Below are 18,397 nucleotides of genomic sequence, written 5' to 3' on the forward strand. Positions count from 1 at the left end.
CCTAAAAATTTAATTATCAAAAACTTCTAATTTGTGATTCAATAAATTAGTCATTACTAGAGAAATTGTTTTCAGTTATTACATTTTGATTTAATTATCAGATAGAGGTAACGTCTTAGAGCATTATAAACTATGTTTTTGGGTTTGGTTTTTTGTGGGTTTTGTTTTTGTGTTGTTTTTTTTTTTTTTTCATTTTAAAACAAAAGCCTTGGCCAACATAAAATAGTACTTTTCCCAACGTTATGGATAGATTAAACACACTTTTTTCCCCAAATAGCAAGGATGACAGATAATGCATTTGTTCAACGTAAGAAGATTTCTGATAGTCACATAAATTGCAGCTATTACTTAAGATACACCTGTCTGGCAGATGTGAAATGCTATAAATGTTATGATTTTCAGTTAATCCATAAAATATATAGAATCTGATTTTCTCTTTTTCAGAAAGAGACCAACCCTCTAAAACTGCAGATAGCGGGGCTTATTTTGTGATGGCATAGCTCTGCCCGGGCGGCGTTGCTGTACCTGGCTACTTGTGATGGTTTCATTGGCTCTATTAGTCTGTCATCTTTCTAGGAAATAGAGAAATGGGTAGCCCTTTATTTGAATACTCACACTAGTTTTAAAAGACATTTCAAGAAGGCATTTTCTTTTATTCACTTTAACAGGGATGGGGAGTGAGTCTTGCTATTTGATTAAACAACAAACAATTCTGTTCTGTTCATTAAAAAATGAGTTAAATTGGATGACAATAGGTTAGAGAGGATACTTTATCTTTAATGAAATACTTTTCTTTATTAGTGCTTAGTATTCTGGGCTTTTTGTTATTATTTTGCTACACTTTGTCTACTTGGATGAGGATGAATGACATTTACTCCCTGGTCTGGCGTGGACACCCGTGATGCCTACGGCAGTGTTGTAGAGCGGAAAGAACATAGATGTTTTTGTCACGTGATCTTGGTTTCATATTCCAGCTCTGTCTGCAGCTTCCTACCTAATATTTTGGGAAACATGCCTCACTTCTCTGAATCTCGATTTCTTCATTTATAAATGGAGACGATAAAAGGGGAAAATAAAATCTAAAGGTTGCTGAGAGCATCAAACAACATATGTAAAGCTCAGTTTCGTGCATAGCACATACTGGGTGGTCAGTAAATTGCATGTAAGTTTTCCAATATCTAGAATGTGTTTTAAAAAAAGATTGAGGAAAACCATGTACCATATACTCCTGGCAATGTAAGAAAAACATGACCTTTCTCTTCTGTAATAACAGTCCAAATTAGTGTTGCTCAGACTTTCTGTGTCCATTCACAATTGCTACAGGTTGAATGTTTTTATTTAAAGCATTTCTTTTTTATTGTAAATACCCACCTGACTGCCTCATCTTAAGCAAGGATGTACATAAAAGCATGGATTTGAAGTCCTAGTGATATTTTTTCTAGTATACATTAAATTAATATGTAACAAAATGAGAAAAGGTTCATCTGCACTACCTGAAAGCATTTTGCTTACTACTCACAGACATGCATACTTTTGGATATACTGTTCTAAATTAGCAGCAAGAACAATTTTGTGAGTCATGATTGGTTAGAAAAAAATTGTTTTAAACAACCTATGATTTTCCTTCTCTGCCATGAATAGGATCTCCCCACTAGAAGAGAAAAAGTCAAATTTAATCCTCAGAAATCTCTCATTCATTAAACATTCATTCCTCAGGCAGAACAGTCTATGGATTTAGAGCACCCTCTTGGGTTAGACTCACTCTCTGCCTTTATTAGATATAAATTGGACAAGTTACCGTAATTCTGTGCATTGGTTTTCTCATCTGTTAGATAGTTGCTGTGACAATTTAATGAATTAAAAGATGGAAATTGTCTAGACAGAGTCAGAGACATAGTAGGTACTCAGTAATGTCAAATCATTTATTTCTATCTATAAAGAAATACCATCTGTCTTTTCTTATTTTGTGGGGGTGAGAGCTAGACAACATGTTTCTTTGCTATCCTGACACCTACTAGTAACTTACAACAAGCTTTTAAGAGGGAATGGTGGCCTAATGATGTTGATAATAACCAAAGAGGACTGTTGGATTTTTCACTTACTTTGCTTCCCATCAGTACTTTACAAGGAGTTTACCATTTGTTTCTTGTGTAATTTTACAGAACAGCCCACCAATCTGGCCTGAAGTTTTGCCAGAATACCTAAAACTCTCTGTGCTGTTTTCGGAGGAATACATATAGCATTAGAGAATAGTTTAGCCAGTTATTTTCATAAATGAATGTATCCCTGTTATTCTTCTTAATGAGACTGAAAGTAACCCAGGCACGGAATTTCTTTTTAATACTTAATGCAAAGAAAAATATATTAAGGACATAGCATCTCACTGCACCTTTCAACATCTGAAATACCTAGTGTATGTACAAATGTTTCCCTGCTCAGTCGGCTGAAGGGGCCTAAAGAGTGACACCCCAGTAGCAATGAATACACCTAGCACCCTCAGTTTGGTTTCTAATACCATTGTCCAATCAGAAGTGTCACAAGTTCTTGGAGAAATAGCTGATTCTGGAACTGGGAGCATGTTGTAGTGACAGAAGGTAAGGAAGTGCTCAAACAGACGAAACTCCACATTGATGAAACATAGCAAAGGGACATAAGAGCAAATTTGTGAAAGGGCTCCCATTTACCAGAGCTTGAAATATTTTATCAAGAAAATGAGTAATGGATTATAACCCAAAATATAAAAATAAAAAAATCCATGAGTTCATATTGCTGTAAATACTTTATTGACTAATTAAATGGGGAGAATAGGCAAATTTGTGCAGAAGGATTCCAAATAATTTATGTATTCAACCCTCAAGGAGGGAGAGCATAAAACTACTCACTCCTTAAGTGTGTGCTGTGCCTATTGACTTCCTTCCAAAAAGCATAAATAGGGAAACGGAGTAGAGTGCCTCTGTGCTGGAGAAACCCGACAAGCGCACACTACCTCAGCCAGGTAGTCAATGTTAACATCAACAGTGATGCCATGTTGTAGTATGTACACTTACGATCAGATGAAAATGGTACTCTACATCAATGGTCTTCCTAGCAAAAGCATATAACCCCACCCGGCCATGAGAAGAACATCAGGCAGTTCCTACTTGCGGGACATTCTACAAAATACCTGACCAAGTACTCTGCAAAACTGTCAAGGCCATCAAAAACAAAGAAGATCCGAGAAACTGTGACAGCCAAGAGGAACCTAAGGAGACAGCTAAATGTAACATGCTGTCTTGGGTGGGATCCTGGAACAAAAAAAGAGCATCAGGTGAAAATTAGGGCAATCTGAGTAAAGTGTAGACTTTAGTTAATAAAGTATCATTTTGGTTCACTGAGTATGACAGATGTGCCATACTAACGTAAGATGTTACTTATAGGTGAAGCTGGGTGTGAGGCGTATGGAGACTCTCTGTACTGATCTTCCCAATTTTCTGTAACTCTAAAACTTTTCTAAAACAAAAAGTTTATTAAACAAATCTTAATCATCCTTTCAAGTCTATCTGGAATGCTACCTGCTCTAAGAAGTCTTTTCTGTTGTATCTTCTCCCATGTCTTTCGCCCTGCCTCCCCTAATTGGATGTAATCTCTTTCCTTTGACCTTCCGCAGGACTTTGTAGTTCTCTCAACTCTTAGTACAATATTTATTTCTTTTTTTATTCTTAGTACATTTACAATGTCCATTAGGTCATTAGTCTTATTTCTCCAGCCTCAATAACATCACACACAAGGCCTTGTTGAGTAGGTGCTCAATAAATATTGGATGAATTGTGTGAATGGTATTGTAGTGGTGATCCTTGAAATGCAGCTTTAAATGCTTTTGCTCTCAGTGCTGTAGGAATCGTTACTGATCAATTTTAGGAACTAAGGTCAGTTTTACTTAAGAGGGCTTAGAAGATTAAAGTTCTTCTTTTATGAGTAATAGTTTCAATTTTACTATTTGTCAGACCTTTTCCAAGGGAATTACTAAACATTTGGTCAAAGAATTGGGAAAAAAAATTATCCTAATTTTTCTGTGTGATGTCATTTGAGTAGAAGTCGTATAAATTAATAAAATGAAAATATAATCTGTTCCTGCCTACTTTGGTCTTTGCTAGTTTCAGTAGTGTTTAGCATGATCAATATTTCAAAGCATCATTGTTACTGTCATCCATTTTTCATCTCAGACCCAAGCCTGAGATGTGTTAGCACTACCTGTGTAGTTAGAAATCTCCTAGCTTCTTAATGTAATTCACTTCCTAGAGTGTCTCTGCATCATTTTGGGTTGCCTGTGTAGCCTTTTTCTCAACTCAGATTCATAAAGTATGGGTGAGAGATACACTTTTTTCTCTTTGTGTGAATATAATATACGCCAAGTTTCTGATAAGCAGATGGATCCAATAACTGTTTAAATTCATAAACAGTGAATTTTCTACCATGCACTGGAATTGATGAAGCCACTACAGGCCTTATAACCTAAAACCAGTGAGTGTCAATATATCACTTTGTAATTGGTCACATAAATTAGTACTATATGCAGGATGTTTGTTCATGTAAATGCTATTGTCACCTTGGAGTCCGTGCATTATAGTTGATGTCTTGCAAGAAAGGTGTTTTTCTTTCACTGACAAGAATCCTGATCATTTCCCATTTAAGAATCTCATTTCTGCTTACAGACACCCATGGCTCAGAAATTTTAGCATGGTTTTTGCTCAGATTAGTCTAATCTCATTTAAATTAAAAGTTTATAGCATACAAACAAAAACCATACAGGCCATATTGGTGGCTTTTAATAGTCCTCTCTCCTCTGTATCTACTTTAGCAGTAACATTCTTATTATAAGTTTGTTTCAACTAAAAATGACATCTGAATACTTTCCCTTCCACCTGGGAAGAAAAGACGTGTTGGTTGGCATTTGCCTCTTAGGGAGCATCCTGTGCAGCTTTGCCCAAGGCATGCTTTGGGTTTCCGTCAGCATCTCTGGTCTGCTGCACTGCAATCCCTAGGGTGGCAGCCTCTGGTTTGTATTACTGGAAAGGCGTGTGCTGTGCAGACATAGGCACCATAATAGGAAACACCTCAGTCTGTCATAAGCAGGCCTGGAAAGTAGAAAGCACAGGCCTGATAGGGAAGTGTCCATAGCAACCAGGCAGAGATGAGGTTGCCACCGTGGAATAAGTGCAAGCTGATACTGTCGTCTTCATTTCAGAAAATGACTGGCTGATTTAAGGCTGCTTTTCATGGAGGGCACAGCGGTGTTTTGGTTGCTTTGTCTTTGTTTTAGACCTAAATATGAATAAAGGTATCTTAAATAATATTCTCAAAAATATTTAGAGAGGACATATTGAAGTGTTCCCCTTTTGTTACTCTCCTTTCATTCTGTCTGATCTTTCCAATGCAAACCCATTATGGAGAAAGAACAGATATTGCATTACAGTGGGAAATTATTTTTAAAAAATTATACAAGAATCAAATTATCATGAGTCTATTTAAAGAATGATACATTATACTGAATTATACAGAAAATACAAATTTATACCAAAGATGTTAAGTATTGTCATTCTCATCAGAGCATATTGTTGAAACTGACTTGAAATATTCAGTGAAAAGTTACTTGTTACCTTAACCTTGTTTTCAAACCTGTTAATATTATCTATGTGGATACACATGAGCAGGCTGTGACAACTGATCAGGAAAACACTAGTATGTACCTTACTTTCTAACGGAAGGCATAATCCTGATGTTCTCTCATACCTCAAACCTTGCATTTGGTCCCAGAAGCAGTACACTACATGCCAAAACGATCTGTCACATTTTTAAAGATGAAAAACTGATGCTCTGTTAAACTTGTCCAAGAGCCATATGCTTCTTAATACAGGCAGAGATCACTATTTTTCTGAATGTAACATCTTGCGGGGAGGACAAGGAGATAGAAAAACAAGTGTTTGTTCTCAGGCTGCATTTTCAAAACATGTCCTAATAATTTTTTAATTTATTTAGTGAGCTCTGGATTCCAAAATTATAAGAGCAGTTTCAGCAAATATAATTCCTGTAAGGGAATCCTATTGTGCAGCTTATTCTGCCTTCCTTGTTCTCTGTGTCCTGTTGGGGTGAGAGCAGAAAGGAACTAGCTCCTAGCTCCTAGGAAAGGTATGCCGGTGAGACAGCATTAGGTTGGGAGTCAACTTAGCAGGCAGGTAGTTAACAGGCCACAGATATAAAATAAAGGGTGAGGGGGTCAGTGGTATGAGAAGACTAATTGACTAAGGCAAATCTGAGATTCTGAGCTGTTGGGATTTGGAGGGTTGGGTGAGTAGAATTGATGGGATAAAGCTTGATCAGTCGTCAGGAGGGATGCAGCAGATAGGATAAACGTAGGGAAGATTTAAATAGGTGTCAGAATTTTAAATGGACTATTATTATGGTGTTGCCTATTAGGGGAATGGAGAGGAAAAATGGACTCATGGCTAGAGTGAGAAATAAAGATTGAAGGAAAGAAAGGTAGGAGAAAGCTGTATTAGACAATGAGGTGATGAAGGAAAAGGATGGAAGGATGAAGAATATCTTGACTGCACTGGCCTGGGATCAGAGTTGTCCTTGGCTGGAGGCAGACTGACCAGTTTGTGTTCCTGCCCACTTTATACCTCAGGGTTCATATGGTGAAATCTGGTTGGAATAAACCTTTGGGACAGCCTTGAAGGAAAAAAGAAATCCCCTGTGGTGAGGGTCTGACTGTTTAGGGGAAGACGGTTGTGGGGATGAGGGAGGTGGGAGTTCTGACTGAAGAGGGGAGATTTATAGACAGAGTGTATTTCTGAGGCTTGAGTCTTTTTTAGCACCAATAGCTGGCGTCACCTCCTTCACCTGTCGCCTCCTTGAGTCATGGCCCAGTAGCAGCTTGGGTGGTTTGTCACATCCAACTGCTGGGCTATCCCCTAAGGAACCTGTTGTCTGGGAGGGAGAGCACGGGGCAGCACAGTATAAGCTGGAACACGGTGAAGAGAGACCGTGTCAGAATCAGTATACATTTGTTCACTGTAGTATTTCATGAGTAATTATTGGATGCCAAAAGAGAAAAGTGGGACAGCATAGCAAATGACACATATGGACCGTTATCTGGATTCCGCTCTAAATCTTCCCTATTCCAATGAGCTTAACAATTTATCTTCTGGATATAAATCCATCCCACACTAGAGTTATGACCTTGGATAATTAAATTACCTCAACCTCTCTGAGCCTCTGTTTTCTCCATAAATCAGGACTAACAAACTCTACTTCACATGATTATTATGAGACTGACATGAAAACTTGTGTCAAATGCATAGTGTGGTGCACACACATAGTAGGTATTGTGGCCTATCTTTAGTAGGGATGAGGACTGGAACTATTTTTAAACTTAAAGGTGAACTTTATATGCTGCCATATAAGTAACCCAATGCAACTGGAGCTTGAATCAACACGCCTGGATGACAGAGCCCACAGAGTGTGCCTTTGAAATCCTGATACTCAGCGTGGTGATTTATGGGACCTCACTAGCTTGCATATGTGATGGCCTACTGAGTTTGTTTACTTTAGTTTTAGCTCGGTTACCTAGCACTCTATGATAGCATATTTTTATTTACACTCTCACTGACCACTTAATTATGATTACTTTGAAAGAATATATTTGAAGGCAGACACAAAAAGAAACTTTTATTGGAGTTGTAAGGGTCTCATGTAGATAGATCTTCATTCCACCTTGTCTAAAGATTGGTGCATTGCTTACCTGGATGGCCTCTAAGACCCCTCCAAATGATTCAGATGTCAGTATCAGGTTACTAGGTATCTCTTCTTGGAACAAGTAGGAACAAGAACCAAAAATAAACCTTTTCATCAGTGCACAGATTTAAAATGACAATCCGGTTGAGAAACAGAAGAGTGGATGAAATGACCTTGAATTTAGTTCCAGCCTATGAGGAAGTCTTAGTCATAGTCTGATACTGGCCATACCAGAGGGAAAAGGAATTCCCCAGCTGTGTAGTTGTTGTAAGAGTTGAAAATGAGTCACTGAGTAGGTGATTGATACCTTTCCATTTTCCACTTGCTGTCAGCCACTTTGCAGAGAAATCAAACATTGGTATGCTTAATAAAAGTTGTTTTTGGTTTTTAATTTCAAAAGTATTATAGAGGTGAAAGAGGCTTATGGGATCTACCTGTTCACCTCCTTCACTTTACAGATGCGGTAACAAGGCACAGGAAAAGATGAAGTGACCCCGAACAAAACAGTCCTGTGTTACTTTTGTCAAGGCTTTTATCTTGTGGCAAATAAAAAAATTTTGTTGATGGCTTGGTTTTGGTCTCTTACTGACATCATCACTTTTGAATGAGATTTTTAGTCTGGTGTGTCCTTATTACTTGTGTTTGGTACTTGACCATGTTCTAGACCAGCTACGATTTTCATGTGTGAAATAAATCATTATGAGGTTTTTTGTTGTTGTTTTATGCCTTTTGGGTTCAGTTAACCACAATCTAGTATTTAGGCTTTCATAGGGATTATTTTTTTTGGGGGGAGGGGTCTGGTAACTATAGGATATATATCTGCACCAAAGGTTTTTATAGATGAAATGAGACTTTTAAATATGTGTATTTTATTTTTTTCCTGTCACCTTTATTTTCAGAAGCAAAACTTATGTTCTCCCATCATAAGGATATAACGTAGGCAGTATCGTAGAAGAATAAATGTCAAGGTAGTTATTAACAACCATTTTTCCTGAAGTGTGAACAAATAGGAGTTAAATAATTTTTTAAACTATGTTTTCAGGTCTGAGGGTTTTTGTTTTTTTTAAGGACTTCCTTGATTTTAGAGAGAGGAAGGCAGCGGGAGAGAGAAACATTAATGTGAGAGAGAAACATCCATCCGTTGCCTCCTGCATGCACCCTGACCAAGGAGCGAACCCACAACCTGGGTATGTGCCCTGACCGGGAATCAAACCCACCATTTTCTGTGTGTGGGATGACATCCAGCCGCACTGGCCAGGGCAAGTCTGAGTTATTTATCAGAAGAAACATGGGTGCATTTTACTTTAGAGGCAATAAGATAAATTACGTTGGTTTTTCCAGTATTTTAGAGCCAGTAATTTAGTCCCAAGATATAAGAACAGTCACATTTAATTTTAAAAATTGCTTAAAAGCATTATTTTGAATAAAAATGACTGCTATAGAATTAGTGATGATGAGCTAACCTATGCTGTATTTTATGGATAACAATATATACTTGTAAGATATGGCAAGATTTCCTTTTCCCGCAAAATGGCAACATGCATCTAATTTGAATTCCAGAAGAAGAGAATAGAGAGAATGGAGAAGAGAAAATATTCTAGGATTTCAGTTGAATCCCAAGCAGAAAAATTTTTTTAAAGAAACCCACATTTGATATTTCCTACAGAAACAAATAGATCTCAACACAGCCAGAGAGAAGAGGCAGATTGTCTACAAGGAAACAAAAATTAGATTGACAACTGTTTAATTTGTGGGAAGTAGCAGGGGTTCATCTGATTAAAAGAAATTATATCACATGTGAAACCAAAGCTGCAAGGGCATCTGGGATATGGAGCTTTTAATTGTCTGGTCTCTGCAGCACCGGAAGGCACACTAGAAGGAAGTGGGGTGGCTCCTGCACTTGCTTGTTTTGTCTCCCACACACTACATGCAAGCTCCTTCAGAGCACGTGATTTGCTGACTGAAGTACCTGAAACAATAGCTAACACACAGTTAAAAGGATCATCATCCTATACTCATCGGTACTGTTCTTAATCTCCTTGGTCCCAAGTCACCTTAGAGTTGTACCTACATTGTCCTTTGGCATTATAGGGACGTCAAGACCATCGGAAACACAGATATTTACATTACGATTCATTAACAGTAGCAAAATGACAGTTATGAAGTAGCAACGAAAATAATTTTATGGTTGGTGGTCACCACCACATGAGGAACTGTATTAAAGGGTAGCAGCATTAGAAAGGTTGAGAACCACTGCTCCATGGTACTTCTCAGAATTCTCATACTCTACTAATCTGTCACTGTCACTAATGAGGGGGAAAATCCCAATATTGCACCATTTTTAATTGTGCTTATATAATTGTTTTTAGTAAAGTCTTAATTACTAAAATGTTCAAATAAGGCATAGTACCTTAATAAAAATACTGCCAACTTAAGTGCTGGATTCTGCTTTTGGTTATGTTGTGTAATCTTGCTTAGGACTTTATATTACTAATTTACTGTGAAGAGGGGATTTGAAAATAGATTATCTGTTAATGCCCCTTTTGGGGGGAGAGTCTAAAAACATCTTAAAATAATTTGATGAAAATGTTCTATCAGAATGTAATGTCATTAGAGGATTTGAAAGTAACTACATATTTAAAACAACTATCTGGCATTTTTTTCTTACCCAGAACTCTGTGAAGAATTGGGGGTAAGAAGTGTAAAATATCCCTCAACAGTTAAAAAAAACACACTTCATATTTTTAAAATTGTCTTGCATTCAATTCATAAGACTCTTCTCCTTTTTATTCTCCTCCAAATCTGTACTTCCCCCAGCCTTCTTCATCTCAGCAAATGGCCCAAATATCTATTCAAGTCAGAAATCTAGGAGTTGATTCTTATCATCTCTTCACTTCCAACATTCAGTTCAAGACTTGCTAGCTCCTCAAGTGCTTCCTCTCCTCTCCCATCTGCTCTTGCCCCTCTACAAACCATCCTCTCCAGGGACAACTTTTTAAAATGTAAATTATGGTCGTGTTACTCCCTGCCCAGAGGAGTTCCACGCCCTCTAGCTTACCTGATCTTGACCTTGCCCTTCCTTGACCTACCTCTAATCTCACATGATATACTTACTCCTTCATGCTGGCTGTGTTCCTTCAGCCCTTGTTCAGAAGCTCTGCCCCAAATCTTCTGGTTGGCTCTTTCTAGTCATTAGGGTCTCCTCTCAGATATTACTTTCTCAGTGCAGCTTGTCCTGACTACTTAATAGCATATTTGTCACTTTTTTTTTTTTTTTTGGTCTAAGGCTTGTTTTTGTCTTTTTGCTCATTGCTGTATCACCCATGCTGACACATAGTAGCTGTTTAATATTTTGTTAAGTGAATAAGTAAATAATCATTCTTAAATTATTATTATATGATATTTAAAGCCCATTACTTTCCACAAGAATTTTCATTGAAATCGTAGTGTTTTTGTTTTTGCCTGTTAATAAATGTGAAGGGAGAAAAGAGTTGGGTAGTAAAATAACTTTGAGAAATGCTAGGTTAAACACAATTAGAAAGATTATTCATTACTGTTCTTGATAAAGCCTTTAATATGCTGATGTACACAATCTCTAGGAAGGTTAGCATTGTATCAGAAGTTTATCTCACACTGGCTGTCTTCTTTGAGAATGGGAACTACTGCTCTTACAACACATTCTAGACAAAAATCCAATGTAACAGGAAGGGGAAAAAGAATGCTTTATTGACTATATGGAGGCTGATTTATATTGACCATAAGAAGAAAAGGCTGACAAGAAAAATTTAAAAATGTATGCATCATTTGGGGCCATTCGGTTTTCTGCAAGCAGCTCTACCCATTTCACTGTATTTTTTTTTTTTTAATCTCTACCAGCTGGCATAGAGCTTGGCCTAGAATTAACATACCATAAAATAAGTATTTGTTGACTATTCAGTGATGAGTGAGTAAACGTGGTCCAAGATCATCATTAAAGAATTAAATTAAGATCAGTTGGTTTAAGAAAGCAGGGAAATACCTAAGATATTTCAGGGAATGTTTTATTCCAAAGGATTAAAATAACAATGATATATCTATGAGGATAGTTTAACTGCTATTATATTGCCTAAAGTCTTTTCTTAATTGGGAATTTACCATATATTAGATTATTCAAAGCTAACATGGACTTTAGACAAACATATGCCTATTTGTCTGAGATATAATGGTGGAGCTCTTTGAAAGAGTAAAATTGTTATTTTATGGTATGTAACTGTGCTTGAGATTTTTTTCATTTCTCTTTATGCACAGTTAAGCAAATTTGGAATTAAAAAATTTGATAGCATCATCTCATTTTTTAAAGTCAGATTTTGAGGTATAACTTACATATGGCACGATGTACTCTTTTTAGGTATGGTTGAATGTGTTTTGAAAAATGTATACAATTGGATGACTGCCACCAGAATCTAGATATAGATATTTACAACACCCAAAAGGTTTCTCTTGCTCTTTTGTAGTCATTCCCCTACCCGTACCCCTACCCCTACCCCGAGTCACTGGCAACCGGTGACCTGAATATCCCTACATTTTGGCCTTTCAAGAATTTATGTGAGTGAAATCATATAGTATATCTATAGCCTTCTGTAAATGGCTTTTTTCCCTTTGTATATTGCTTTTGAGATTAATCCACTAATAATATGTTGCATGTATTAATTTGTTTCTTTTTATTGCTTTCTAGTATTTCAATTGGATGTATTACAATTTGTTTATCCATTCACCACTTGATACCTAAGCTATTTTCAGGTTTCAGCTGATATGAGTAGAATTGCTGTAAACATTTGCATATAGTTTTTTGTACGGATATATGTTTGCATATATTTAAGCACCTATATGCACCAAGTAAATAACTAGGGTGGGTAGGATGGTTTCGTCATATAGTCAGTGTACTTATTAACTTTATAAGAATGTTCCAAGCTGTTTTTAAAAAGTTGCTATACCATTTTGCACTCTCTCCAGCAATGTATAAAAGTTCCATTTGCTCCGCATCCTGGCCAGCGTTTTGTATTGTTTGTATTTTTTATTTTAGCCATCCTACTAAGTATGTAGTGACACCACATTTTGGTTTTAATTTTTTTTTATTTCCTGAATTACTAATGACTGACGTCATCCTCGAGTTCCTCTTAATTTCAGACCTCTGTAGTATTTGTAACATTTGTTTTTGTTTTCTGAAATGACTTCCAAAGCTGTTCCTTAAATTGCATTCAGATCCATTATCACTAGAGGGCAGTAAACACAAACGTATTTAGTGGGCTTGCTCGACTTAATGTTGTTTTTATACTATTAGCATTAATCAAAGAAAGTATAGTTTTTATAATGTAAAAATAGATTTAAAATTGTTATTTAAAGTATAGGTTATAAATTAATTCTAGGTTATTGTCTGCCTCTAAAACTACTTTTAAGGCAGTTGAAGTAGAGGAAACACTCAATGATTTAAAAGACACTGGTATGCTCTAGTGATTATATTTAATATCTGAAGTTTAACCTTGCCTCAGAATTCTTCAAGGAGCATTTAGCAATTAGATTTGCATGTGTTGAGCTGAGCAGCATTGGATATGTGAGAGTCCACTTTATACAGATTTGCTTCTTGATTAATAACAACTCCCAGAACTTCGGTCTTAAATAAAAAGGTGAAAATTAAATATAGACTAATTATAGAATAAATTATTTTCCAAATGTGTAAATTATACCAAAAACAGTGCTGTTAGGTTGGGAAAAATCTCTTAGGTTGGAGAAATCTAAGAGTTAGTACACTTATTTTAAATAATATTTCTTAAATATTTTAAGCACAGTAATATCTTGTATAAGTTAGAATTTATTATGTTAACAGACATATTGTTTATAGACTCTAGGCTAAATGTAGATTAATGCCTAAAATACTTTTTGGCAATTTAGAATATTTTGAAGCCAGACACACCCTTGGTTCAAATTTACTCTCCTGCTTGACTTTGTGACCTTGGGGGGGACATTTGACCTTCTGAGCCTCAGTTTCTTCATAGTTTGGTCTGTTTTTCTTTGTCCTTGTTCAAAAATGTGTCTTATCTCTCTTGACCTCTATTCCAACGTCAGTGATGCCAACGTGTGTTAATAGTATATCAATGTTTGACTCAACTCCATCAGCACAATTTTAAATATCCTGAAATATCCTAAAATAGTCCAGAAAGATTGGTGATTGCTTGAGGTATCAGTTAAAATGAAGAATAAAAGAGGTGTGACATTAGAGATTCTGGGGAGTATTATTAGAGAAAGACATGAAAAGAGAACTAAATGCTGAAGGAAATGGGTTTTTTTCCTATTTCAGTACCTGCGCACACGTTGGTATAAAAAACCAGCAGGGTGTTTGAGAGCTGCAGGTCACCAGACGGGGAATCTGAGTTCTACCTGTGTGTGAGGGCATCTGTGTCTTGCTCACACAGCCTCCCACACAGAAGTAGGTTTCGCTTTCAGGTGAGGCTGCCTGTGTCTGGGCACCAGCTTCCTGACCGCAGTTGTAAGATCCACCCTATCCAGAGATCTGACCACAGTGATGGTTCTTTACTTCAAGACACTGTGAGTCGGCACAGGATTAAGGATAAATGGGTCCACTCCTAAATTCAAACCATTTATCATAGAATTTGCATCAGCCTAATTATATGGTGAGCTATTCATATACCATGAAGAGCACAGACTCACAGAAGCCTGGATTTGCCTCTCAGCCCTGTCACATACAGGGCAAGTACCTGTCTTTTCACCTTAGCATGGGGATAATATCTGTCTTACCTGGATGTTGTGAGGATTTGAGATAAAATAGATAAAGCTCTTGGTGCATATAGGTGCTTAATAAATGATGTGACATACCCATTACCGTGCTCTCATTAACATTTTCCGACGGTTAAAAGTGCTATCTCTCTGGCCCCATCCACATTTCTCTTCTGCGTTGTCTGACTCTTCTGCAGGCTGCTACTACCATGGCAATGGGAAGGAGCATCTAGTCTGTCTCTCATAATGGGAAAACTGAAATGAATTTTAGTTTGTGTCAGAGCTTTTAAAAAAGATTTCTTGTTACCATCATCGTCATCTCCATTACTGGAACAGGTTAGGGACTTACATACAGTTGAATCTTATGCCTGTGGTTGACTAACTACTTTGAGAACTATAAAGAAAGAATCAGCTCTCTTTCTTGCCTCAAGCATCCTCCATCCTGATTTAAGAGTCACAGTTCAAGGTAATTGAAGCAACTAGAACAGTAATCCTTAACACTGCGGGACATTCAAAAAATTCCAGGGTACACTTACTGGGGAGTACTCCTGGAATTTTATGGGCAGAAGCCAGGGAGACTAGATGTCCTGGAATACACAGGGTAGTGTTTACCAGGGAGGATCGCTCCATCTGCCAACAACCATTCATGTAGATAATTCACATATGATTATCTGAGCCTAGAACACAACTGCTTTTTACATATAAGCGTTTCCACCCCCTCTCTCCCTTTCTTCCCTCCCTCCCCTGCCTCTCCTCCCCACCACAACTCTCTCTCTCTCTCTGTCACTTTCCCAGCAGCTTCTTCATAAATTTGGCATGGGCTTCCTCATAACATGGCAGTGTCAGAGTAGTCAGGCATTCTCACAGGGTGACTCAGGGATCCCACTAGCACATTCAAGGAGACCAAGGTGAAAGCAGCAGTCTTCTTGTGATAGCCTCCAGTCACACAGCAGTCCCTTGTTGGGTAAAACCCAGGTCAGCTCAGATTTGATGTAGGGTAGTGTTGCTCGCGTAGGAAATGGACCTCGGTGATCCATCTCCAGCATGGTCGGCTTTTGATGGAATCTACTGAATTTCCCAGGGCAAACAGAATGTAGAGAGGAGGGAAGAGGAACAAAGGACTGTGCACGTGGGCCAGCATCATGGTGGAAATCCCCAAGGTGTCTTCCTCAGCTAGACAGGGGAGGTGGAGGCAGCTAGAAAGGCCTCAGCCCAATTTTTTTAAATGGCCCAATGGAAGACAGCAAGACTTGGGTGACACATGAGGAAACAGGTGACCCCATAGTACTCAGCCAATGAGGAACCGGAGGAGGGACTAAATAAATAGGCTGTGTTCCCCGCTCCACATGTCCCTGTACAATGGGACTGACGCCCACTATTGGGAGTGTATTAAAAGTCTCATTTTCGCCATACTTCTGTCTCCAAGTCCATCATTTCAATTCAGACAGGTGAGTCATTTCTCATACTCCTAAAGAGGCACCTTTGGAGACCAGCTACAGCAGTACCCAATTTTACCAATGAGGAACCCAACACACTAAGAGGTGAGATTGATTATTTGTTGAGGATTATGCACTAAAGGATTTGAATTCAGAGTCTATATTCTTAGTAGAACTTTCATCAAATTCTTTTAAGATGGTTTTTTGTTTGTTTTTGTTAAACCCGGGGATGTTTTTTCCATTGATTTTTTTTTTTTTTTAAGAGAGAGTAGAAAAAGAGGGGGAGAGAGACAGAGAGAGACATCAATGTGTGAGACACATCAAATGGTTGCCTCCCCCACATACCCCAACCCCGGGCAGGATGGAACCTGCAACCAAGTTACATGCCTTTGACTGGGAATCAAACCCATGACTCTTCAGTCTGTAGCCAATGCTCTAACCACTGAGCAAACCAACCAGGACTAAGATGTTTTTAAAATAGCACAATAGGAGAGGAGCACCAACAGAAAATCTATTTTTTAAAATTTCCTCTTCATAGCAAATTAGCGATGTGAAAGCCTAAGCAGTGTTACCCAACGTGACAAAAGGAGCTGTGAACAGCCATGCCACACCCGTGAGGAAATGTATCACTTCCATTTGTGAATTCTGGACATAACTGCATTATTTTATAATCGCACTCTGCTTTTATGTTGGTTGGAGGAAGAAACTTTGGTTATATCTGTGTCACCAGGGAAGCCACTTGTTTTGTTTTGGATTTGACAGAGAAAGCAATTAAAATGTCTGCGTGCCATTTTCAGGGCAGCCTTCATTTTGAAGAAAGAGAAGTCAGAGAATATTAAAATTCATAGAAGTGACTCCAGAAGGATTGGTAATCCTTATTTAAGAATGAACTATGAGTTTTGAAGTGTTCCATGGTAGTTATTCATCACTGGGAGAGGGAAGCCCCATTCATCTATTCACAGGGCAGCCTCACTGCAGGGATACCATTTTTAAACAAGTTTACCAGAGGTTTGCCCTTGCCAACCAATCACAAAGCACCCTGGGCCTAGTCCACGCCTCCTGACCTGATAGAGCCGGGGATGGAGTGCAATTGGTGCATAGTTGGGGTTTTATGGGAGGGGTTTCTTGTCACTCTCCCCAGCTTCCCTGCAGTTCCTTATTTGGTAGCTTTTGACAGAACTTATCTTTCTTGCAGCTAAGCATATTGGCATACATTATTCATTCATCCCTGGAGCTCAGGGAGAGAAAGATGCAGACCCTTAGATCTTTAGATATTTATTTATCACATGAATTTTCTTTATTCAGAATAGTCGTTGAAGTCTGTTCCATTCTGGAGTTTTACAAGTGGCATATGTTCAATGGGAAGACTGCTGGATGTCGGAAGGGATCTAATGCAAGGCTTTCTTCTGTATACTTAATTCCCAATAATCTTTAAAAACCCACACACTCCGAGGCTAGTGGAGATTGTTAATCTGTCAATGTTTTGAAGATATACATATTTTAGAATCCATTCTCTATATAATCCATCAAAAATGCCTGAAGCAAACTATTTACTGTCAGTGTCTTGGGGCTACATAAAGGTAAGGTTTATTTAGCCTTTGTAAGCTCCTGATTACTCATATTTTCTAACTGATAGTTTTAATAAATTACAATGGAATTAAGCTTCCTAAGCAATCTTTTTTCTTTAGACATGACTGCAGAAGAAATATGTATTTTTAGTCAAGATAAAGAGAAATTGTACAACTTCTAATAGTTATAGTTTGCGTGTTAAAATTGCTTTTTAATGTGCAGGGGTTCTTTGTCATGTTGTGTGGATTTCAGCTATGCTTGTAAATGTCAAGGTAATTAAATAAACCCATTGGAAATAAATTATTGAGCAAAATTACTTATACTGGTATATGGGTTCCCGTTAGTTTGAAGTACTTAAAGTTTATAAAAATTAATTTGTGGCTCTTTCTAAAAATCTGCACTAGTTTAACCTGATGAAGAGTATGTTTTTTTTTCAACTTTGGATGAAAAGCTCTAGATAACATTAAAAATGGACATTACTTGACTTTTTAAGTGACATACTATTAAAATGAAAGCTTGGTTACTTGTAAAACCTGAAAAAATTTATGTTTATGTGATACTGCTACTTTTGTTCATCTCAAGAAATGAATTAATACACTGACTTTAGTAAAATTGTGTTCCTGCTTGGCAGGTTTCTTGCATGCCCCTGGCCGCTGCTAGCCTGGTGGTCTCTATAATAGAAGCAGGAGGTAAAAACCTTTTTCAGTCCTAAAAGAAGCATCACTTCCAAGGTCCACATTTATTCTTGAACATTTGAGTATATCACAATACATTGTTTTTAAGAATCCTTTTTCAGTACTTTAAGAACGCAGATTGAAATATGTTTTCATTTTCTTTGTTTCTTTTTA

At 37.5% G+C, this 18,397-nt stretch overlaps 1 protein-coding gene across 5 annotated transcripts in view; it reads left to right on the top strand.

Moving 5' to 3' along the window:
* The window catches only part of PDE4D (phosphodiesterase 4D), a gene marked incomplete at its 5' end in the record, with an annotated part of 697,671 nt that overhangs the window by 657,508 nt on the left and 21,766 nt on the right, over positions 1–18,397 (top strand). Inside the window, one exon of one of the 5 annotated variants that reach the window (XM_080681783.1) lies at positions 17,169–17,560. The exons of the other annotated variants lie outside the window; for them this stretch is intronic. Within the exon in view, the coding sequence (XP_080537909.1) occupies positions 17,513–17,560 (48 nt within the window). Of the gene's footprint in view, positions 1–17,168; positions 17,561–18,397 lie in introns of those variants that run through there. 5 annotated transcript variants of the gene reach the window in all.

The sequence above is a fragment of the Plecotus auritus genome (assembly GCF_963455305.1).
Source record: "Plecotus auritus genome assembly, chromosome: 7".
Classification (NCBI taxonomy): Eukaryota; Metazoa; Chordata; class Mammalia; order Chiroptera; family Vespertilionidae; genus Plecotus; species Plecotus auritus.